At 38.2% G+C, this 26,481-nt stretch overlaps 1 protein-coding gene across 1 annotated transcript; it reads right to left on the bottom strand.

The window, feature by feature from the left end:
• Window positions 1–602: 602 nt before the first annotated feature.
• LOC127452307 (uncharacterized) lies at window positions 603–20,781 on the bottom strand. The gene is made up of 3 exons (XM_051717693.1): window positions 20,623–20,781; window positions 3,691–3,996; window positions 603–2,176 (listed from the first exon to the last, which is right to left on the bottom strand). Exons 1-3 carry the CDS (start codon window positions 20,774–20,776, stop codon window positions 1,794–1,796), a joined length of 843 nt encoding a protein of 280 aa, XP_051573653.1. The 5' UTR covers window positions 20,777–20,781; the 3' UTR covers window positions 603–1,793.
• Between the last annotated feature and the right edge of the window lie 5,700 nt (window positions 20,782–26,481).

Raw genomic sequence — 26,481 nt, 5'->3', positions numbered from 1 at the left:
CTTATACAGTCAAATGGACAGAGTGTACAAGTATAATAATGCATAAAAATGTGTATAAAATATATCCTTTGGAAAGTAGTTGAATGTCAGCTGCTGTTTAGTATATTGTTATGAAATCAAAAGGTTTACAAGTAGAGGGTCAAAGGTAGCAAGATGTACTTTTATTAATCCTCAGGTAGGGGTGACATCACACCTTCAAAAGGGTAGAGGCAGATTTTGAGTAGCATAAGCTATTTCTGCTATTGAAACCTGGTATCTAAATATTTATTATTTCAAAGCAAAATTTATAGGCTTTAAACATGGACAATAATATTTTGTGAATTGTGCTAGATCAGACCACAATGCAAAATGTCAAGTGTCTTTTTTGTTATTTTAATTTGTATTAAAATATCTAAATGTCCTTAAAACAAGATAAATTCACTTGGGAGGTAAAAGGTATAAAGAGACGCATGTTTTCATTGAATTAATTTTGAATATTTGTTTAGATAAATTATCTCAATCTATTTAAGTTTTGGAACTTAAAGTTGCTTTAAGATGTGAGATGTTTTCAAGCGGTGACAGTAATGGTTACATAAACATCAAGACACACTTAATTCTGGAAATTTGCACAAAAGGATCAACTTTATTAGAAATGTAAAACCTGTATCACATTCAGTTGGCATGAGTTATGACTTTGCTAACATACATTCAATTAAATGAAAGTAAATGTAAGTTATACCATGAATACTTTTTGAAAATGGCTTTACAATTAACAAAACTTAACAAATTCACAACCAAAGCCTTTTTGTAATGTATATAGTAACATACAGTGTATTTTCATTTGACAGTGTTATTGCAATTTAATTGCTCATTAAAAAGATGTAGAACATAAAAAAAAGCATTCATAGAAATATCTTTCTTACACACACACACACACACACACACACACACACACCTACTTATTAGTCATGCAATTATCTAATCAGTCAATCGTGTGGCAGAAATGCAATGCATAAAATCATGCAGATCCGGGTCAGGAGCTTCAGTTAATGTTCACATCAACCATCAGAATGGGGAAAAATGTGATCTCAGTGATTTTGACTGTGGCATGATTGTTGGTGCCAGACAGGCTGGTTTGAGTATTTCTGTAACTGCTGATTTCCTGGGATTTTCACGCACAACAGTCTTTAGTGTTTACTCAGAATGATGCCAAAAACAAAAAACATCCAGTGAGTGGCAGTTCTGCAGACAGAAAATTCTTGTTGATGAGAGAGGTCAACAGAGAATGGCCAGACTGGTTTGAGCCGACAGAAAGGTTACAGTAACTAAGATAACCACTCTGTACAATTGTAGTGAGCAGAATAGCATCTCAGAATGCACAACATGTCGAACCTCAAGGCGGATGGGCTACAACAGCAGAAGACCACGTCGGGCACTTTATTAGGACCATAGTGTAAAATGTTTTTGGATACCTCAGTAGTCATATCAGTAGTAGAATATAGGTAATATGAAAATACTTTGAATCAATGCACATTGAACATTGACTAAAAGTGATAAAGTAAACATTGTATTATTATTATTGATATTTATTAGTAATAAGTGACAGTGAAATGCAAAATGTCTTTGCTTGAGTTTGCGTCTCCGGCCTCCTGGTGTTCTAGTGGATATGAATGAAGCGTGAAGTGTAGCTTGAGAAAAAAAGTCATATGGGTTTGGGAAATAAAATTACATTTTGACAGAAATATAAATTTTTGGGTGAACTATTCCTTTTAACCCCAACAGATTTTACATGTTTTGGGTGTCACTTATTAGGACTATAGAAACAAATAGGTTCTCAATGAAAGGATCAGGCCAAAGGGGAGAAGTAGCCAATGTAAGCAATTCAGTCTGCTCATCCTGCTAATTGGACTGGAAATCACATCTGGCACTTCAAACTGTTGAATTTTAAGGTATTGTCCATTTTTTAGTGACCACAGGGAGCAATTATATCTCTCTTGTTTGTCTTGGATGTTTAGAATACTTGTGATGCTGAACGTTCCATCAGAGTTAGTCTGGTGTCTTGTGATGTTAGAGTAGGAAGTCAAGTTCTTATCATTTTGAAACCAGTTTATTATGCCATCTGGGTAAATGCCATTAAAAGAACACTGCATCTGATTGGACCCAACCATCTGGTGGGAGAATTCTCCAATGCATTCTCCTGTGGAAATACAAATACAACACTATGTACAAGGTGTTTCTTTCACTACAAACTATTTTATGTACCAGAGGTTGATTTTTTATGATTTATGTAAAACATAGACATATGTGAAGACAATAAATAAATAAATAAAACAAAAACAATGTGTAGATAATATGATCAAATATTTTATTGTGCATAATTTCCAATTAAGCTGTAATTTATGTTATGTTATGTATGCCAAATTATGTTAAAAAAGTGTGAAAATATTATGCAAGTATGTCCATTTACATAAAATGCTATGACATTAGTCTTAACCTCTTCAACTCTGTGGACGTGCCGGTGGATCCAAAAGGGGGCGCTATGTCGCTAAAATGTTTACACTTAAAATGTTCAAGTCTCCGAATACATAAGTCAGGGATATGGGGTATCATTTGAAAGCTTAGAATCTGAACTTTTCATAAATAACCATCACACATCACATTCTGCATTTATGTTACATAAAATAACAAAATAAGGCCTGAAACCATTCACGTTGCAAATCAGTGCCACCTAGAGGTCATGTGGTAGACATCAAATACAAACATCTCTTTTATGTGCAGATCAGTGCTGTTGTAAGCCCCCAAATAGCTAAAAACTTTATATCTGCTTTTACCTTAAATGTTTTGCCATTTTTTAGCTTGCTTTTGTGAATAATCCAATGTTATATATTAGATTTCCAGAAGTAAATATGTGGTCCAGCAGGAAAAGCATGCTAAACAAATCATCAAAAATATGTTATCGACTATTGACAATAACACATCACTGCAAAGGGGATCTCGGATCTCAGCTTACTAATGACACTTAGATTGAGCTTCTAGTCCACTCAGAGGCCGAGATATTCGATGAAACAATGAGGGTGGGGCATAAACTGAAAATTAGACTGAATGTCTCTGGTCGAGCACATCTGTGAGGGCAAAAATGCGTTAGAATGCCACCTACATTTCAGATCTGCATTTTGTTATGGAAGGTGATAGAGGAAAAAATATTTCTTCTAATACTTGCTGCCATCTAGTGAAATAAAATAAGACTTTTTGGAGGAAGCTGGAGTGAAAAGAACCAGAATTACATGCTTACAAATTCAGGAAAAAAAATTCTATTCATCATATGATTGTAAACATATATAATATTCTTTATGAATAACTGGAGTCTTTTTTATTTTTATTTGGGGGGTGGGGGGGTTTCCTGAAAAAATTATTTTTGGCAATTAGTCTCGCACATGCATGAGCTTTTAAATTTGACTGTGAAAAATTGCAGGCGGCAGCCCAAAAATGTCCCAGAGTTGAAGAGGTACTGAAGCTGAAGAATTTTATTTAAAATTGGTTTAAAATGAACATTTTTTGATGTGACACATGTGTATTCACTGTTGGAGACCACTGTTTGTAGACAAATGAAATCAACTAGTGATATGTTCATTAATTAATTCAAAATATGCTTCATGCAGTGAGTGGACAACCTTGAACTGCTTCTTGGAAGTAATATGACAATACACTTACCTCCAATGAATACGTTGATATTCTCTGAATCATGTCCCGTGTTGGTTCGAAGATTACAAAAATAAGTGCCCATGTTTGCTGGTGTAGGCCGTAAAATAGTTAATGTTAATATTTCCTTTGTGTAGTTGCACTCAAATCCTGAAGGACCTTCGCTGGATCTTGGATAACATTCAAAATTGTCTTTATCTTTTTTCCAGTGGGTATAGATAATGTCAAAATTTCTTGATGAGCTGATGTTGCATTGTAAGACAGTCTTCTCATTGCAATTTATCATCTGTTTCTTGTAAGTGTGAAGTTCTATAGCACCTGCATGTTTAAAATAATAATGTTAGAATTTGCTTACAATTCCTGTGAATTCTTGTAATTTAACCAAAGGCATAGATTTGGCTTGAATATTGGGGGGGTTACAGTGTAAAGAATTTACATATTTCCATTGATCATGGTATAAATATTGGGGGGGGGGGGGGGTTGTACTTGCTTATTTCCCCCCTGGAATATATGCTCTGAATTTAACTTAAGAACATACACTACCAGGGGGAGCTGGGTAGCTCAGCGAGTATTGACGCTGACTACCACCCTTCGAGTCGTGAGTTCGAATACAGGGCATGCTGAGTGACTCCAGCCAGGTCTCCTAAGCAACCAAATTATGCTAGGGATGGGGTAATCTGCTCATGGTCGCTATAATGTGTGGTTCTCGCTCTCAGTGGGGCATGTGGTGAGTTGTGCATGGATGCCGCAGAGAATAGCGTGAAGCCTCCACACTCGCTATATCTCCATGCAGGGCCAGAGTGGGATTCATATTCAGCCCGGGATGTCATTTCCAAGTCAGCCCACACCCAAAAGAGGGGTTGGAGGTGAAGATGATAACAATAAAACAAGATCATAGCAAAAATATGCAATACATGTAATAACATGAAAATTATTGAAGCTCTCCATATCATTATACCACATACGGCATTCACTAAGATTTTCACTTTGTTATAAGACATCATTGTATGTGTTGTAAAAATAAGTGAATGTTAAAGGGATATTTGATCATTTCCTCACCCTCATGCCATCCCAGATGTGTATGACTTTTTTTTGCAGAACATGAATGAAGATGTTTAGAAGAACTGTTGGTCCATTCAATGCAAGTAAATGAGAAGCAGTGAGAAACAGATCAATAATTAAGTCATTTTTTACTATAAATCTCCACTTTCACTTTCATAAGCACTCTTCTCTCTTAAGAGTTCTTTTTCTGTTTTTGGTGATTTACATAAGCATATCACCCCCTACTGGGTAGGGAGGAGAATTTATAGTAAAAAAAAAGAAAAACGTAAATATTGATCTGTTTCTCACCCACACCTATCATATCACTTCTGAAGACATAGATTAAACCACTGGAGTTGTATAAATTACTTTTATGCTGCATTTATGTGATTTTTGTACCTTCTGAGTTCTGATCACAATTCACTAGCATTGAAAGGACCAACAGAACTGAGAAATTCTTCTAAAAAGCTTCATTTGTGTTCAGCAGAAGACAGAAAGTCATATACATCTGGGATGGCATGAGGGTGAGTAAATGATGATTTTTGGGTAAACTAAGTTTATTTTAAAGACTATCTAGGCACATAATAACACTATAGAACTGTAAATGTTTATAACTCTTTCAAGATGTACAGGCTCACACTTTAAATGGTCAGTGCTTTGTATTTTAGATAATTAAAATAGCAACAGATCCAGTGAAACAATTAAGGTTGAGTGATTGTTTTTACATTTTTACACGCCATTCAAAAATGTGCCATTTTACAATGATAAGAGTGAAATAAAAGACTAAAAATAACACAGTTGTACTTTTCTTTTACTTGGAATGTAAATGTTCAGGACAAAGGCAAAATGCATACTGTCTCTTTAAGAGGGTTTTATCGCATTATACAACATTGAAGGCACTTTGTGCAGTTTGTTTCGTTGAGTTAAATCTTTTGAGAGCTGTAAAGTCCCATTATTTTCGTCCCGTGTCATGCTGTTGCATCTGTATTCATTTACTTTAAGTATTCTGTTATTTTGTGACAAAAAATAATTTTGCTATTATCATTCTGCACTGCTAGGGAAGAGGATTTCAGAGATTAATTTATTGAGACTGTGAGACTGCAGTCAGTATTAAACTTGTGATGATCTTGTACCTGAAGCACGTTCATCCATTCAGCTATTAGTAGCCTATCTGTTCTCAATGGATCTTCTGTGATCCACGCTGTCAAGTGAAGCGGTGCAACATCAGTTTCGTCTCTCATAGGATACTCTCTCATTTGTTTGGGTGTGAGATGATAAAATACAGACTGCGTCCGCTATAATATGGAATGCAATTCTGATCCTTTAAATACCGGATATTGCGGACTACTGGCAATTGTTATGCGACATATGATGAAAGTTTGTCAATCAACATGCGGACCTAACCTGCCTAATTTTTGACCGGCCCAGCGGGAATTCTCCCGATCTTCCCTATTGCCACTCCGGCCCTGTCTCCGCGGTAAAGCGCTCAACAAGCCACGTGATAAGATGCACGGATTGACGGTCTCAGACGCGGAGGCAACTGAGATTCTTCTCCACCACCACGAGGACTTAGAGCGCATTGGGTAATGGGCATTCCAAATTGAAAAAAAAAAAAAAACACTACCATTCAAAAGTTTGGAATCACTGTGAAATTTGTATATTTTTGAAAGGAAAATATTATTTTATTCACCAAGGGGAAAGAATTACATTAAAGACATTTATAATGTTATAAATGACTATCTGTTTAAATAAATGCTGTATTCATCCCAAAATCCCCTGCTTTCAGCAATGACACTTTAGGCATTCTAGTTTTCAGTTTATTTTAGATCTTTAGGTAAAGTTTCATCCCATGCTTTCTGCAGCACTTCTCATAGGTATGATTGGTTTTTTTGGACACTATTTACAGACCTCACAATCAGACTATTCTAACAGCTTAACACTTTAAACTTAGAATCATCCATCAATATTACTCATTTCTAAGTTATTTTCCTCATTCTAACCTCTTCTTCTTATTTCACAGTGTCAGATGTGGCTTTTTTTTAAGACTCTGCATCAAAGACCAGCATCATAGAGTCTTCACTTCAGCTGCCAGTTTAGGACCAGTGAGGGGTCTGTTTCCCAAACTTGAGATCTGATGTACTTATCCTCTTGTTGTTGTGCATCTGGGTTGTTCACTTCCCTCTCTATCTGGGTTAGATCCAGGTTCAGTAGTCAGTAGCACATAGAATAGTCTCACTCTCTCAAAATATAGTTTTTTCAGAAAAGTGTTTCTATTTGGCTGTTTAAAATCTTACATTTGACTTGGTTTGTATCAAGTGACTTGCAAGAAATGCAAGTGTACTCAAAACTTTAGCAACTTTTCAACTCTTCTAATATCAAGACAAGTTTCTAGAGCACATAATCAGCACATTAGAATTATTTCTTCTTCAGTGTTTTCTTAGTACACTGCAGTAATGTTGGCTAAACATGGGGCTTTGACATCACATGTAAAAATGTAATTTTAAAATAAATAAAAATGTAAAACAGTTATTTCAAACTGTAATAATAAACTGTGACATTACTAATGTTTTTGGTTGTATTTTTTGACCAATTAATGCATCCTTAGTGAAGAAAAGCATATATTTCATTCAAAAAAATGTATAGTGTATAATAAACTAACTGTGGGGTCCAAAAGTTTGAATCCACAAGTGAAAATGCTTCTATTTTGCTTTTTTTATTTCAACATTTTCATTACAAATTATATTATTAGAATAAAGATTTTAGTTAAAAGTTGAATTGAAAACTTGTGCATGAATTTTCAGAATTCCTTAGTATTGGTAAGTCCCCCTTTGCTTTAGCATGCACTCAAGCTGGCATTGACTTTACAAGTTTGTGAAAAACCTGATGATATTCCAGCATGATTGGAGAATATTCCAAAGAGTACCTTGGGTGCTTCAATGGAAGCAAGGACGTCTGTGCTTTTATCCCACAAAATTGGGAACAAATAATAATGCATCTTGAATATTTCTTCATTTTGTCAACTTTTTTCGTTTGTTTTACATTCCTCAAAATGGTAAAACTTTGTTTATTTTTTAGGTTTAAATGAAAAATCCAATACAATCCCAAATTTTCAGTGTGGTCTCAAACTTTTGAACCTCTCTGAGTATGGTAAAATGCAAAACCATAATTGCTTAATAATTTGTCATTAGGTTTCTAATGAAAAAACAACAAGAAAATTACTTATTTACAATGTAATTACTTATTACCCTAACAAAAATGATTTTTCCTCTCATTTTGATACATTTCTTTTTTAATAACATTGATGGCTGATACCAAGTTACCATTCATGAGTTTCAAATCAAATCAAATCACTTTATTGTCACACAGCCATATACACAAGTGCAATGGTGTGTGAAATTCTTGGGTGCAGTTCCAATCAACATAGCAGTCCCGATCAACATAGCAGTCGTGACAGTGATGAGACATATACCAATTTACAATAACATCAAATTAACACAACACAATTTAAACATCTGTTATACACATAATTACACACAACAATATACAAATAATAACATACACTGTACAGTATACAATACACTGTTTTTTTTTTTTACTATATAGATACACATTATTCAAGAAAAATTAAAAATAAAAATTATAAAAAAAGTATATATATATATATGGAATGTACAGTATTGTACTGTATTGACATTCAGGCTGTCGGTTGATAGTCAGTTGTTAAGAGAGAACATAATATAATAATAATAATATAATTTATGACAGTCCGGTGTGAGATATAACAGTAAGGGTAATAAAGTGCAGTGCTGATGTATTTTGATCGTGGGAGATCAAGAGTTCAGAAGTCTGATTGCTTGGGGGAAGAAACTGTCATGAAGTCGGCTGGTGCGGGTCCTGATGCTGCGATACCGCCTACCTGATGGTAGCAGTGAGAACAGCCCATGGCTCGGGTGGCTGGAGTCTCTGATGATCCTCCTAGCTTTTTTCACACCGCCTTGTATATATTTCCTGGAGGGAGGGAAGCTCACCTCCGATGATGTGTCTGGCAGTTCGCACCACCCTTTGCAGTGCTTTGCGGTTGTGGGCGGTGCTATTGCCGTGCCAGGCGGAGATACAGCCAGTCAGGATGCTCTCCACAGTGCAGGTGTAGAACCGTGTGAGGATGTGGCGGTTCATTCCAAACTTCCTCAGCCATCTCAGGAAGAAGAGGCGCTGATGAGCCTTCTTCACAACGACTTCAGTGTGGATGGACCATGTGAGTTCCTCAGTGATGTGGACACCCAGGAACTTGAAGCTGCTGACTCTCTCCACTGGTGCTCCATTGATGGTGATGGGACTGTGTTCTCTGTCTTTTCTTCTGAAGTCCACCACAAGCTCCTTTGTCTTACTGACGTTGAGGGAGAGGTTGTGCTCCTGACACCAGTGTGTCAGTGTTTCATCATTGTCAGTGATAAGACCTACCACTGTCGTATCATCAGCAAACTTAATGATGGCATTGGAGCTATGTGTTGCCACACAGTCATGTGTGTACAAGGAATACAGTAGTGGGCTGAGAACACGGCCCTGCGGGGCTCCAGTGTTGAGGGTTAGTGATGAGGAGATGTTGCTGCCTATTCTAACCACCTGGCGTCTGCTTGACAGGAAGTCCAGGATCCAGCTGCACAGCGAGCTGTTTAAGCCCAGAGCCCGGAGTTTCTCATCTAGCTTGGAGGGCACTATGGTGTTGAATGCTGAGCTGTAGTCTACAAACAGCATTCTCACATAAGTGTTCCTTTTTTCCAGGTGGGAGAGAGCAGTGTGTGTTGTGGATGCAATGGCATCATCAGTGGAGCGGTTGTTGCGGTAAGCAAACTGCAGCGGGTCAAGAATGAGTGGCAATACAGAGCAGATGTAATCTCTGATTAGTCTCTCAAAACATTTGCTGATGATGGGGGTCAGAGCAACAGGACGCCAGTCATTTAACAAGTTTTTTTTGATTGTTTTGGTACAGGCACAATGGTGGATGTTTTAAAGCATGTTTTGGGGACTACAGACAAAGAGAGGGAAAGGTTGAAAATGTCCGTAAAAACACCAGCCAGCTGGTTCGCGCACGCTCTGATGACGCGGCCCGGAATGCCGTCTGGGCCCGCGGCTTTGCGGATATTCACCCGTCGGAAGGATCGGGTTACATCCGCTACAGAGACGGAGAGTGAACTAACCTCTGTAGCTTCAGCCGCGAGAGCTCTCTCCGCGAGGGCGGTGTTATTTCCCTCAAAACGAGCATAAAGTATTTAGCTCATCCGGGAGAGAGGCAGCGGTGTTCATGGCGGAGTTTTTATTCCCTTTAAAGTCCGTGATGATGTTAATTCCCTGCCACATGCTTCTAGAGTTGGTGGTGTTAAACTGTCCTTCAGTCTTGCTCCTGTACTGGCGTTTTGCGGTTCTGATAGTTTTTCGGAGGGCATAACTGGCTTGTTTATGCTCCTCCGCGTTCCCGGAATTAAAAGCGGAGGTCCGCACATTAAGTGCAGTGCGAACATCGCTATTGATCCATGGTTTCTGATTCGGATAGATCCGTATTGTCCTGGTCGGAATCACGTCTACGCACGTTCTGATGAAACACATTACGCTATCAGCGTAAAGCTCGATGTCGTCATCAGAGACGGACCGGAACATCTCCCAGTCCGTGTGGTCTTGTAGCATAGAATCTGATTGGTCCGACCAGCACTGGATCATTCTGAGGGTGGGTGCTTCCTGTTTCAATTTCTGCCTGTAAGCGGGCAGAAGCAGAATGGAAGAGTAGTCCGATTTGCCAAATGGTGGGCGGGGGAGGGATTTGTAGCCATCCTGGAACGGAGAGTAGCAATGGTCCAAAACCCGGTCCCCTCGTGTGTTGAAACTAATGTGCTGGTGATATTTTGGTGCAACTGATTTTAAACTGGCTTTATTAAAGTCCCCGGTCACAATGAACGCGGCTTCAGGGTGCGCGGTTTCCTGCTCACTTATTCTCCCATACAGTTCCTTGAGTGCCTGGTCTGTGTCGGCTTGTGGGGGGATGTACACAGCAGTGATAATGACCGCTGTGAATTCCCTCGGTAGCCAGAATGGTCGACACAGAAGCATAAGAAATTCCAGATCAGGAGAACAGAAAGACTTGATAAATGTATGTTCCTCTGATCACACCAGGATTTGTTGATCATAAAACATACACCACCATCTCTAGTTTTACCTGAGAGGTCTTTCACTCTGTCCGCTTGGTGCACGGAGAACCCCGCAGGTTCAATGGCTGAGTCTGGAATCTCCGCAGACATCCAAGTTTCTGTTAGGCAGATAATGCAGCAGTCCCTCGTCTCTCATTGGAAAGAGATCCGCGCTTTCAGCTCGCAGAGCTTGTTATCCAGAGACTGAACATTTGCCAGTAGAATAGTGGGTAGCGGGGGTCGATTTGCACGGCGTCTTACTCTGATGAGAACGCCGGCTCTGTTTCCCCTTTTCCTCCTGCGTTTCAGCGGCCGTGCTGCCCAGACAAAGGGCTCCGCTTGCGTGTTTGTAAACAGCGGGTCGGCATTGAGGAATGTGAAGTCCGGTTTTCGGTGTGAGATCGCTGAACCAATGTCCAAAAGTGTTTGTCTGTCATAGACAATAAGGCAGACAACATACAAGACAAAAAACATAAGAATTGTGAACAAAACAAACAAAACATTGCTATGTTGTGTCGGAGCTCGCAACGCAGCAGCCATACTCAGCGCCATCTTGAGTCCAGTTTGTTTGCCCATATAATCTTTAAGCTATTAAAGTTAAACTTATTTGGCTTGCTGTCCATGGTGGAGGGGCTCGAGGAAGCAGCTTCAACTTGAGCTCTGAAGTATCCCCCAGGGACTATTAATAGGAGATTATTACATGAGGCAAGATGCCTAGGGTAAAGGTGGAGTTGGGGAGGTGGAGGTGGAGGGATTCTGGAAACAGCTGAGACCGAAGAGAGGTAAACAGCTACTTATATACTCTGGCTGTTAATTGAAAGATTAGATGGACTCGCTTCTCCCGAACCTTCGTTTAGGAACTTCATGTGGTGTCTCAGGCTCATTATTTCTGGTGGGGCACAAACAATCACTTAACCCAACATGTCTGGGGATTTGTGTTAATGGCAAATTCTACATCATTTACCAATTTTTGAAAAGTTGATGTAAAATTCCAAATGCTGTCCGTCATTTTGACAGATAAAAAATAAACAAGAAAATCATATTTACCTAGTACATTAGTTTTGAATTCTCTCTCTCTCTCTCTCTCTCTCTCTGTCTCTCTCTCTCTTACACACACACACTCTCCCATTGTGTCTGTGTGCCCTGTTTAATCTCTGGTATTAAGATGCATTTAGATGCTTATTAACAGGCGCCATCAGCATTTACACCTGGTAATTTGCATCTATTTTGACCAGTTGTGTTGGATTTCGAGGAGAGGTTCTCTGATTTCATGTTCAGCCCATTTTGTGGCCGGCCCAAAAACAAAAGTCCCTGTTCATCCTTTGGCCATTCCGCCCCTGTATCAGGCACACATTGAAAAACTTGTGCATGTATGTATGCGATTTAACCGGCAATGTTTAAAAAAATTGTTTAGTGCAGCGGTTGATTGATGGGTAAAACTTTCATCCTAGAACTCATTCTTCATACATCATACATCATGATGGCACCGCAGATGGCAGCCTCGGTGTGGAGCCCTCATATTGTTTTGTTGTTTTTGTTTGTTTGTCCTGTGTTTAGTAATCTTTTTCCAGTCAGTTTTATCAGAGACAAACTGCTGAACATTCAACAGCTTATACCAGACAGTCTTTTCCAGGTTTTTGAATATTCAGATATTTTGCTAGACATTTTAGTTGGAGGTGCAGCTTTGTTGTTCAGGAGACGCAGGCGAGGAAGACGAGCTGATGTCCTGGTCAAACTCCGTCGGCGGGGCATTCGAACAACACTGCCGAGCATTCATCTTGCGAATCTCCACTCTCTTCCTAACAAAATGGACGAACTACATCTCCTCACCCGCACAAACAAGGACTTTTCAACCTCTGCTGCCTTGTGTTTCACAGAAACCTGGCTGAGTGAAGCCATTCCTGACAGCGCGTTACATCTGCTGGGCTTTCAGCTGTTCAGAGCGGATCGTATCGCGGAGTTAATGTGGAAAACGAGAGGCGGTGGAACATGCTTTTACATCACTGAAAGTTGGTGTACAGATGTAACAACGTTAAAGAGGATGTGCTGTCCTAATTTGGAAGCGCTCTTTATTAACTGTAAGCCTTTCTACTCGCCGGGGGAGTTTTCCTCGTTTATTCTGGTGAGTGTGTATATCGTGCCAAACGCGTGTCTGAATTCCAACCTACAGGCAGAAATTAAAATCAACCAAGCCAGTAGTAAGGAGTGTAAAGAGATGGACCAATGAAGCAGAGTGGGAACTACAAGCCTGCTTTGATTGCACGGATTGGAGTGTTTTTGAGGCTGCAGCCACAGACCTGGATGAGCTCACAGATACTGTTACATCATATATCAGTTTCTGTGTGGATATGTGCATTCTTACTAGGACTTATTTAAAAGTTCAACAATGACAAACCATGGTTTACAGCAGAGCTCAGGCAGCTTCGTTAGGCCAAAGAGGATGTTTACAGGGGTGGGGATAAAGTCTTGTACAATCAGGCCAGGAACACACTGAACAAGGAAATCAGAGTGGCTAAAAGAAGATACTCTGAGAAGCTGAAAAACAAGTTTTCAGCTAACGACCCTGCATCAGTGTGGAGTGGCATGAAACAACTCACAAATTACAGGACTCCTACCCCCAACCCTGTGGTGGACCAACAACTGGCTGACGACCTGAATGTGTTCTATGGCAGATTTGAAAGGCCCAATCTCACACCCACACCCACTCTGACCTTCACTTCACACAAACACCAACACCTCCTGCAACCCCCCTCCTCCCCCTCCTGCTACTCAACCTGCACATAAGATCTGTGAAGATGATGTGAGCCACATCTTTCAGAAACAAAAGACGAGAAAAGCTTCAAGCCCAGATGGCATCTCACCAGCGTGTCTTCGATCCTGTGCTAACCAGCTGGACCCATCTTCACACAGATCTTCAATAGATCACTGGAGCAGTGTGAATTCCCATGCTGCTTCAAATGCTCAATCATTATTCCTGTCCCAAAGAATCCAAAAATCACATGAATTAATGACTACAGACCTGTCGCCCTGACGTCTGTGGTCATGAAATCATTTGAGAGACTGGTGTTGGCCCACCTGAAGAACATCACTGGACCCTTTCTAGATCCCCTTCAATTTGCTTATTGAGCAAACAAGTCTGTGGATGATGCAGTCAATATGGGATTGCATCATATCCTGCAACATCTGGACAGACAAGGGACATATGCAAGGATCCTTATTGTGGACTTCAGTTCGGCTTTCAACACCATCATGCCAGCTATACTCCAGAATAAATGACACCAACTCTCTGTTCCCATGTCTATCTGTCAGTGGATTACCAGCTTTCTGACGGACAGGCAGCAGCTTGTGAGACAGGGGAACTCACTTCCAGCACCTGTACAATCAGCTCTGGTGCTCCCCAGGGATGTGTGCTCTCCCCACTACTCTTCTCCCTCTACACCAATGACTGCATTGCCAAGGACCCCTCTGTCAAGCTCCTGAAGTTTGCAGATGACACCACTGTCATTGGCCTCATCTGAGATGACGATGAGTCTGCATACAGAAGGGAGGTTGAACACCTGGCTGTCTGGTGCAGTCAAAACAACCTTGAGCTGAACACGCTCAAAACGGTGGAGATGATTGTGGACTTTAGGAAGAACACCCCAATACTGACCCCCCTCACCATTCTAAACAGCACTGTGGCAGCAGTGGAGTCATTCAGGTTCCTGGGCACTAGCATCTCACAGGACCTGAAGTGGGAGACACACATTGTGAAAAAGGCCCAGCAGAGGCTGTACTTCCTTCACCAGCTGAGGAAGTTCAACCTGCCACAGGCGCTGCTGATACAGTTCTACTCAGCGGTCATTGAGTCTGTCCTCTGCACTTCAATAACTGTCTGGTTTGGTTCAGCTACGAAATCAGACATCAGAAGACTACAAAGGACAATTCGGACTGCTGAGAGGATTATTGGTTGCCCCCTGCAACCAATAAAGATTTTCGGTACTTGAATTTACTTCACAATAACGTTGCATTCAATAGGTAAAATTGCATGAATAGGTAAAAAGTAGGGCAGAAAGTTAACACATGCAATTAATTAAATATGTTCAGTATATGACTGTACAATTAATCAAATTAAAATCAAAATCATAATATGGCCTAGTGCAATTTATAAAACCCCCAAAGGGCTACAATTGAATAAAAAACACGAATGTATAGTCTGCATACAGATTACACATAAAGTGAGCACGCGCCTTTGTACGGTAGATTCAGAGCATCTTGGTGAATGACCCTCATGAACTCCATCCATTTCAGGAGTGTTCAGAATTTTGTTCACTTCAGTTTGGCTTATAACGTGCATTGAGAACGCAAGTGCTGCAAGAACACTTATTATTTTATTTTTTTTACTTTCACATAATTCAAAACATTCTACCAATGCATTAATGTGTCACTGGGGTACAGAAGAGGAGGAGATGACAGAATTACACCAGAATGAGAAGCATGTTAAAAACACTACTGTAATGTAATTATAACTGAAAATATTCCTATTGTAAAATAGAGTTTACAAATTCAATAATGACTATTCAATAGTGTATAGCTGTGATATAATATTAGAGTTTTTGTAGGCCATCTGTTGAAAGTGAACATGGACGTCCCCACATGACAATATGAAGGTAAATATTGTTGTTTATTCATATGCATTGATATGTTAGTACATTTAACAATTTCAATATGAAAAACACATTTATATTTATGATTGAATATTATACTTCCAAGAACTAATTTAGTGGAAAACTTGTCTTGATTATTTTAAACTTGCAGATGCAGGTTTTGCTGATGATATGCAGTGTAACATGTTCCAGGGCAGGGGTGTCCAAACTTTTTCGGTCGGGGGCCAAATGCAGAAAAATATAAGGTGCCGAGGGCTGCATCGCTGTAATAATTTAAAAAAATGGCTAGAAGCTGCTAGATTGCCAATGCATAATCTTTATATTGAATGCTTAATAATATGTAAGTTTTAAGCATAATTTGTGCTCTATGGTATGCTTGTGTTGGCCCTACATGTAAATAAAGGATAGGGTATTTCACTCACAAAGAACACTTATAATGGAACAGTGATGAGTCTTATGCAAAATATTATAATCATTTATTCACATTTTTATCTTTTTTGACATCCATTCTGTGGCACTGCAAAGCACATATAGATCTGCTACAGAGTGTTGGGTGTGACCATCACATAATCAGAATCAGATTACATCTGATCACTTTATGAAGTGATGCAAGGAATTACTCTTTATTTTTCAAGGAATTACTCTTTATAGCTATACAATTATAACTTCTGTTCTGTTGTTACTTGTGTTACAAATACGATTTTAATTTGATCAAAATGTTGGGCCTCATGTATTCAGATAGAAGACAAAGGCAGGCCTAACACAAGTCGTAAAACCTAACTCAGCCCCCACACATTCCATGTTGTAAATCTTACTGATAAAAATCGCGCCAAAATCAAACAAAGGGAGTCCAAAACAGACTACAAATCCATGAAGCCTTGCTCACTAAAGGATCGAACTCTCAACTCCTATTGGATGAGGCACACAACAGAACGTCCCTCAAACATGACATCATCAGGAGTTGAAATACCTCTGAAATGCTTTTGGGATTTGCTTCCAGCAACTTTGCTTGCAGTGTGTGGACACAGTTCAACGCTGCTCTCATGTGCAACCTCGTGGCACAAGGAAGTAACGTCCGACTTGAAACTGTAGCCATACAATCTCCATCTCGCTGGACGAGTTGAGATTATTCTGTGTTCAACCGAAAACTCTAACGGTTCTGAAGGAGACCGCCGAGCAATTCGCATCTTCATCCGTTTGCCTACAGAAGTGAAGAGATTAAAGATTTCTCTTCCATCTTCAATCAAGTCGACATTTCTGAGTTCTCTGCCAGCCCATCGAGAATCAACAGCCGTACTGCCTGCCGACAGAGCGAGGAAACGGCCTCCCGTCATCACCTGAGCCTCAAGGAACCGGGTCAGAGTTAAAGGATGGAGGAAAACACATTCTACCTGTGTCCTCATGCGATTCAAGTAAGAGGTTTACGTCTGGGCAGAGATAGAATATTATAGTGTGTTATTCTTGTGTTTCAAGGTTTTTGCTTGTACAGTTTACGGACCGCCATGTCCGCTCATTATTAATACTCAGGGTATTAATTATCACAAATTTGTTTTGCTGTATTGTGGTCCAACCAAATTGGACTGTTGTGCAATTTTGCCATCGCGGGTGAGACAGCAACTGAGTTCATCCATTAAAGAGTCAAATAACGCGGGACTGTTTACGAGCCGTCCACCGCGTCTCTGAGTGATAAACACAGCTGCTTTCTCTCCCACTATCACGAAATCGGCTTTAGGACTGTCACTTAATCATCTCTCTCTCTCTCTCTCTCTCTCTCTCTCTCTCTTACTAATCACACACACACACCTTATGTGTTACAGGATTATTTTGATTTCCATATCTAATCATATCACTGTTTAGTTTGTAGTTGTAAGTCGGAAGTTTATTGACTGCATTGTACTAATTATTATTTGATATTACTGCATAAATAAACTTTGTTTATATTACAAAGAGAAGTGTTTTGGTTTGTTTTGCATATGCCTGTGTCATGCTGACGGGATGTCAGTGCTCGGATTCAAACCTTCATTCATTGTTTTTTTTTTCCCGAAAATCGATATTCTTCGGATGTCGATTTTCCTAAGAAAACAATCTAATGCTGAGACTGTTTTACCATTTGGTTATTAGTCCCTAATTCTAGGGTGGTGCCCCGTCAATGTTAATCATTATTAATATTCTATTGATTTTTGATAATTGATAATTATCTTTGATGATTGAATTTGAATGATCAATAAGCTAGTGTTAATTTTAATTAATGTTTCATCGATGTTAACAATTAACGATTGTCTTTGATAATTGTTGATTTAAAGGATTTTAAAAAGCTAACATTGATTCTCATCAATGTTCTATTGATTTTAATAATTAATAATTATCTTTGATAATTATTAATTATTGCTAATAACCAAACTTGCTCCTAAACGTAGCACACTACATTTACTGGAGTCCCATATGAGGTTTTAATGAGTTAGATTCAATTGATTAATTTAAATATTAATTAATAACTACAGAAATAATTATTAATTATTTCTGATAGTAACACTGATCTAAACAACCAGTAAAGCCCTACAAAAATTATTGCGCTTCATTTGCACATGTGCAAGCTGAGCATGTGCATCAGGCAGCACAGATGTGCAAGTGTTTTAAGCACTCTCTCCTACTGTGTGTCCTCACTCAAATTGTGCTGGGAAGCCCGTGAATAATTTTTCTTGTTTCAACGAAATATATGAATGAACCAATTAATTACAGTATACAGTACTTCCCAGTGCTACAGTGGACAGTCTGGAAGAGTATGCTCACGTCTCTGTGCGTGCTCAATACACTCTGTAAAGCTGCTTGCACAACAACAGCTCTACTCAGTTGTACGAAGCTGGTGACGACACAGGACGCACTAGTGGAGATGAATAGCGGCTGTACATGGTAGCGACATCCAGTGCCCAGAATATGAATTTCATATAATTTCTCCATAGCAGGCCAAATTCTGTTCTATGTCTAAAGTCTTTCGCGAGCAGCATCAGAGAAGTCGGAGGGCTGCAGATGGCCCGTGGGCTGGACTTTGGACACCCCTATTCTAAGGCCTCGTTGGATATGTGCCCCAGCCTGACTGTACATTTATCCCTGAAATATTTTAGCTCTTAGAACAGTTTAGCTGTAACATTTATTTAAATAGCTTTTGAAAAGTATCAGTTTAGGAAAAAAAAGGAGCTTTTATTTACTTTCTGGAGTTTAAAAAAATAAATAAATGTATAAATAAAATACATACAAATCTATTTGATATTTCTTTTCATTTTGCACATAGAAATGAATGTTTAACTGCAGTAACTAGGATTTGATTTCCCCAATGGTAAACCACTGCCCTAGTATATGATGTATTGTGGACTGTACATATGTGTTAATGAAAGACTTTGATTGTAATCATATTTAGGACTCTAGTCTCAGCTGTGAGCGTAAAGGAGTTAAAACATAAATTTTTATAGATGGGGAAATGTTTGAAATCGCAAAAGATGTTTTTTGTCATTGTATTTTTGTCAGGTAACAGGATAATATTTAAAGCTTCGAGATGCTTGAAAAAGATGGTTTAGGTACCTTGAAAGTGCTGTAAATTTGAAAAAAGTGCTTGAATTTCACTCTTAATAAGCTGTACGAACCCTGTTTACAATTCAGTCTGTCAGAGTGATAGTAAAAGATTTTTTCTAGTGCAACCTCCAACCCGATCTCATGAAAATTCGTACATAATTTACGAGTTGGCTATTTTGTATGATCTCGCATGATTTTGTTTGCATAAACTCGTACAACTTCATCACGTGCAAATTCCAGGATGTGTAATACGGAACCAAGCGCGAGTTCCGTGCACGAGGTGTTAAGGACATGCTTATTAATATTATGCCCTTACCCAAACCTCTTATCTAAACTTAACCAATCAGTAGAGTGTTTAAAATGATAGGAAGCTGTTGTGTGTGACAGAAGCAAGTAATTGTTGCGTATTAGATGGAAACGATGCCCAGCGACGTCATTGGCTGTAGTGAAAGCCATAGGAATTCCAACGAGTGCAGTCACACGATATCATACGAATTAGCCAAATTTAGAAAAGTTGTATGAATCCTGATGATTTCACTGTGAGAGTGTGTTGCGACCTCTGAAAATGATGCCACGCACAAACATCCATAATAATTTTATCTCAGCACAAAACACCTCTAAAACGTGCACATCCAAATCAAAAAGCTCAAGTGACCATAAAAGCAAACCAGATATAGGCAAATCGTCAAAGGCTGTGCATATTATCTCACTAACTCGCAGGAACAGCATAACAAAACTAATCAAAACGAAAGACTCAATATTTGCAGTTATTGTAATCTAATACAAACCAATGCTTCAACAACACCTCAAAGCAATGGCATACAATTCATTAAAATGATCAGTGGTGTGCTTTAACTAATCCAATCACCAACACATTAGATTCAAATTTGTTTTTAAAACTTACCAATGAAGTCCACTACGCAGGTCTGCACTCATGAGTGGTAAATTCTGAGGACTATTTTAGCTTGATATACAGTACATATGATCAAAGGTTTTGTCTGGCTATGGGGCAAAGAGAAACATGCCCCTCAGGTTATCATTGAACGCTTGATGCAAACGCCCATGATGTTCACCAGATCTCCGTTTAGCAACACTGAGGACAACAGACTAGCCCCACGCAAAGCAAATGAGAATGATTAAATGTCTGTAACGCACCAGATCTTAATAATAATAGAATTTCTTGAAAGAATATCTACTGTTGACTTTATAATGGACATTAAACAAGTTTAAGATGCAGAAAAAATAATATTACTTAAAAATAAATGTATGATTATACCATGCATTTTGCACAACATCAGCACATCTGATGCCCCACCTAATGTAGAGACACCAATGCAAGTTTCCACAATTTGACTGCAGTAACAATATCTGTAGTAACAATTTTGGCAGAAACTATGGTTATGGCAAATTTGTGCAAAAACAAAGCATTCATAAACTTTTTGTTATGTTAGACTTCAATTAATGAATGAAACATGATTATTCATGAAACATATTCTTAGGCTGAGTCTTACCTTCACAGTTGACTGAGTTCAGGTGAATTATTAAAAATGCCAAGATGACTAACATTGTTTTCCAGAAAAGATTGTAAGTTGTTAGAAATAAGTGCTCAGATGAATGCGAAATGAGAGTGTTCACAGCCTTAGTTCTCAGTTCATTCCTCCTCATCTCATATCCAGATATCTCTGACTATTACTAAAGGAATTTTCTCTAAGCTTGCAACAAGTATTTTCATGCCCACCCCTATAATTAAGGCAAGCCTTGACCACTCCCTTATTCTCTCCCCCCCCCCCCACCCTCCTACCTTTCACTTACCAAGAAATTTTCTTAACATCTAACAACTCCTTGTATTTCTTTAAATCTGAGTAGCACTGAGATCTTTTTTGTGAAAAGCAAAGTATGCATATTTGCTAGTAAATTTAATATTGGAAATTTTCCAAACACTAAAACTCAGTGCTTTACATAGGCAAGCCAATAATAATATAGTATAAACTATTATATAGTGTGTATTTTTCATATTAAGTAATGAATATTAATATTAAAACAAAAATTTTGTTTTCTGTTGTCAATTTTTGATATATTGATATATGTCCCGATACCATTTTTTTGAGAATGAGTACGAGTACCGATACTTTCTTTCTGAAACTCATAGATACCGAGTCTGATACCTGTTTTTTTATTATAACTCCATATCAACAGATTATTTAAATTTTATCATCAAAATGGTGTTAAAATAAATGAATTACAACTTTAATCAAATTAAATATAACAATTAAAAGGTACTGTAAGCGATTTCAGCCGTTCTACTTCTATTAGATTGAGCTGTTGGATTAGCCACGCCCCCACTTTCCAAAACCCCGAACTCCAAAGATACCAAAATGAGCTTTATTGAGAGCAGAAATGGTTGTTAAAAAAACATCGGCAAAATATTTGATACATATTTTTTCAAATTTTGTGCTCATATACAGAATCTCACAGCACAATCCAAAATACAGCATTGGAGTTATATTTTGACAAATAAAGTGCTGCATAATTGCTTAAATATAATACAATTACCACTGATTTATTACCATTAGTAGTAGTAGTAGTAGTAATACAGGGAATATTACATAACTTTACAATAGTGATATATTTCTGTCATATTTTAATTGTTCTTTTAAATTGAGCTTTTATTTTGATGGAGGTTTTATTTTGAAGTGTTTCTGTGTGATGACGATAGCTTTTCAGTCCGAAAAAGCTGTTCGCTACATGACTCAAAGTGATTAATAAACTGAAAAAGCCTGCTATTTAATTAAATAAGTATGCACTCTGTATGTTCCTCATGCTACATAGTATTTGCGCTCTGTTCGCTGATATCTGCTAGAATGATGGTGTTTTTCCTGTATGAGCCAAGGAGGAGCTTTAAAGTGTACCTGCCGTGCAGCCGGCGTCAGCACAACACTGTCTCCACACATGCACTAGTGCTTTGCTCACATTTGAATCGCACTGCACATGCAAAGTAAACTATATATTTATCCTATTATATCGCAAGTTTTGCGGTTAAATAATCTGACTAGGACATAACGGGATTAGAATTTGTGCGCTGATTGTTTACGTAATGATTTTCGTACATCAGGCTGTATTATTTTTTTGTATCGGAGCATTTTTACCAGCACGAGTACGAGTACATGAGTGTGGTATCGGACACGATTCCGATACCAGTATCGGTATCAGGACATCCCTAGCCAAAGGTTTTGTAAGTCTCAACCAATCGATAATTAGAATGGGCTCACCCATATGAAGTGCGAATCTCAGGTGCTGATAAAATATGAATCAGATCATTTAACAATGATTCACCCAGGAAACCTTGAATTTCATGTTTAATAAATAGATTGGGATTATTGGGAGAATTGACCTTGAATAAAGACACACTATGGTTGCTCTCTGATTATATATTTCATTATGTTGGCAACATACTGTTGCAGTACAAACTTGGTTTCTGACTCTAATCAAGTTAAGTAACTCTTTAGCTTAGTTAATGATTAGACCCTAAGGCTATGTTCAAACAGGCAGAACAAATCAGATTTTTTGACCAATCTGACTCAAATCAGTCTAGGTTTAGTAGTTTGAACAGGACAAAAACACAAAAAATCTAGATTTTTACAAGCCTGATCCAAACCACATTTGACCCTTTTATGCTTCAATATGGGACACAGAGCCTTCAATATTTGACGTTTCGCTTCCTGCTAAAATAATAGGCACGTCCCGTTTGGGATAAAATATGGGATGTCTGGCAAAAACGGGACAGTTATAAACCCTAGCAGCAATAAACATTGCATATGCCACTTTTCCTATTTTTAAGCCATTTTCTGTGAAGAATATGTTAATATTTGGATGCCCACATGAAAAACATCCACTGATAAACACTCACGCATGGTGAACATTCGGAAGTTTGCATTGTTACTATGACAACTAATGTAGACATGCTAGCAAAAGTGTCTGCAGTCTGAACAGCAAAAAATCCAATCTGTCCACATATAACCTGCAGTTTAAACAGTCAGTATAAAGAATCGGATTTGAGAAAAAATCTCTCTTGGGAGCCCGAGACACCTCTGGTCTTTGATAAAAGGCCAATGAAAATTGGCGAGTGGTATTTGCATGCCACTCCCCCGGACATACAGGTATAAAAGGAGCTGGTATGCAACCACTCATTCAGATTTTCTCTTCGGAGCTGAACGGTCTGAACTACCCGCTGAAATGGCCGGACCTTGTCTCGGCTCCTCAGCATAAAACCTGAATGAGTGGTTGCATACCAGCTCCTTTTATACCCATATGTCCGGGGGAGTGGCATGCAAATACCACTCGCCAATTTTCATTGGCCTTTTATCAAAGACCAGATGTGTTTCGGGCTCTCAAGAGTGACCCCTAGAGTCACTACATCGACACAACGTCTTGTTCCCTCCATCAGGGAATGGAGGTTACGCAAGTAACCAGGACGTTCCCTGGAAATCTTGCCTATGATCTTAGCTTTGCTAGTGCCATGCACCACCATGCACTAGAAGAACAATTTATCATTCATATTATACTGTAGATCTTCTCTTATCTGGCCTTCAGTCAAAGAAAACATACTCCCAATACACATAAGAATTGGCAAATCCATTTCAGCACCTTTTCAAAAATGCACTGAAAAACTTTTCTTTATCCAATGATCAAATGCATAGCTCTGACTAAAGTTCCTCAAGTTATTGATACACTTAGTAGCGGATCTGACAAACATGGTGCTATAGTGAAATCTGGCATGAGGCACCCACCCACAAAAAGCCCAACAACAATTGCATATGTGTACTATATCCCTATGTTTGTATAAAAAATGAAATTTCAATGAAATCAAAATTGGAGTTTTGTGACTTTTAGACATGTCTGTGAGCTTTGAATCTATGCGTATGTACTCCTAAATTGACAAAATTATCTTTGGTCAATATACGCATACAAAATTTACATTCTTATACCTGCCAACATCGGACTGTGGAAAATTGGATGCAGTACATGGTTTGTATGTGTGAGGAACGGCAGCTGGTGGAGTTTCTGGTGCCCCTGTAGGGAAATATGCATATAAGGAGCAGCAGTACCGGTCAGTAATACTACATTGAAGATGAATAATAACAAGACATTTATTCAGATGGTCCCTTACCACATCCTTCACAGTTTTAGCAATAAATGCTTTTTTAAATATTATTAATAAAAAGTGTATATCCTTTCTTGTATGCTGAGAACTTTCCTGACACATGACTTGAAAAATATAATAATTTTTATTTCTTCGATTATTTATGTTCTTTATGTTATTTATGCATTTTGTGTTGGTTTACATTTAAAAAACGTATTTACTTACTTTATTTTAATTATCTTTTCCTTCACCTATACTTCTTTCAGCACAATGTGTGACTTTTCAGACGACCCTTTACCCACCATATGAAATATGTTCAACTTATATCAATGTTAATTTAATGATCTGGAACAATTTCGCCGTGACGCCATCTGACCAGGTTACGGAACAAATCGCGTCCCGTATTTCAAGGCCGTAACCATGTCTTGAACACTGGGGGTTACCAAACCATTTTGGGGGTGGAGGTCACGGGTGTTGAGGTCACAAATATAATGGTACTCGGTCCTTTAAAATAGTAAAGGCGATAAAATTATAATTTTCTGAATAAAGGCTTTAAATGTGATACATTTTTTTTTAAAAATGCGACCAAAATGTGATAATTTTTTGTTTTAAAAGCTATGTTTTTTTTTTTTTTAAATACACACAGCACAAGACAAACACTGTGTCTGCATTGCTAGCAATATGCCAGTTTCAGTCATCTTTTCTTTCTTTTTTTGTGCTGTATCAAAGAAAAGACAAATATAATTTGAATTTCTTTTCATCACTGATGTATCTATAAAATGACATGATATCAGCTGGCTAGCAAAAAGAAAATACATACAATTATTTACTGCCATGAAGTTGTCCGTCATTGTGTTTTTTTTCTTGTAAATCAATCTTTTCTTCAAGAATCCTAATGATGCTCTTTTACATACAAAAACACTTCATTTTGATCACTGCTGTCAAGATACAAAGTTATTAAATTAAAATACCATAAATGTAGTCCATACAACACTAAGCTTTTCTATTGCCCCAGAAAGCTTGGAACATAGCGCACAAATCATTTGGACTACTGTTATTATGTCTTTATACTGAACCTTTAATTACGGTTTATAGTATTTGTCCTTTATGAAGCTTGACAGCTCCTGCTCACTATAAACTGTTATTCTATGGAATAGAGCTTCTTAAAATATCTATTTTTAGGTTCCAAGAAAAAGTAACAGCATATGGGTTTTGAACAACATAAGGGTGAGTTAATGAGTGAGTAAAAGTACATTTTCCATTTTTAGGTGAACTACTCCTTTAACTGGTGGCTTGGCTCTTAGGAGATGCTGTACAAAATTCAGAATTAATTAAAGACATAAAGAAATTATTTAGAAAATATTAAATTGATTGTTAATGATTACCTAATATTTGCATTAAAAATATATGACACTAGTCTGTCCTTGTCACAACCTAAAAACTCAATGGAAGCCACAAGTCACAGTTCTAATCTGAGGGTGATAACGCTCTACTTTGTGTTTTACTGATCATTTTCTTAGACAATATCAAGTGAATTTTCTAAAAAGCTCCTTCAAATACCTGCCAGATTACCACATTCATTCAATTCCTTTACAATGTACACACAAGCCTGACATGCTGAAAAATGCTCCGTTAATGTTTACACATTCACAATTATGAATGACATCCGAATCACATACTGTTCATGACATAATTTTCAATTCAAAACAGCGAATTTTGCCAAATGGTGAATAGTTTACATCCTTGGAAATTACTTGGTACAACATTTAAATCATAAAACAGTGGTCAAGTTTGGCATGTTTAGTTAGATACTTTCATCTTACATGACACTAACACTCTTAACCTGAACTGCTTGCTGATGCCCGCCACTGGAATAATTAATGAGATTTCCACTTAGCTTCTGAAACTTGAGTCCCGCGACTCCCGCCTTCATCGATCTGATTGGCTATCTCAAATGACATTGACGAGCGGTGTTAGACTACTGAGCACGCAAAATGTTTTACTTTTTTAAAGAGCAATCTGGTCATATCTGATTATTGGAGGAGATTTATCCCCCTCAAAGTATATTGCAGTTACGGCCCTGCTGCATTGATTCGATATGGGATGCATCATTTCATGTTTAAATACGGGTCGATTCCATATTTTACAGGATGGGTGGCAATCCTGCCTGGAGGTCTAATACATTCTCATGAGCAAAGTGTGGATGCGGAAAATCGTGAGTTTATCGGGA

Source organism: Myxocyprinus asiaticus, chromosome 14 (genome assembly GCF_019703515.2).
Source record: "Myxocyprinus asiaticus isolate MX2 ecotype Aquarium Trade chromosome 14, UBuf_Myxa_2, whole genome shotgun sequence".
In the NCBI taxonomy this organism is placed as follows: Eukaryota; Metazoa; Chordata; class Actinopteri; order Cypriniformes; family Catostomidae; genus Myxocyprinus; species Myxocyprinus asiaticus.
Note: the sequence above shows the minus strand (reverse complement) of the source record. Positions and strands in the feature narration are given on the sequence as shown.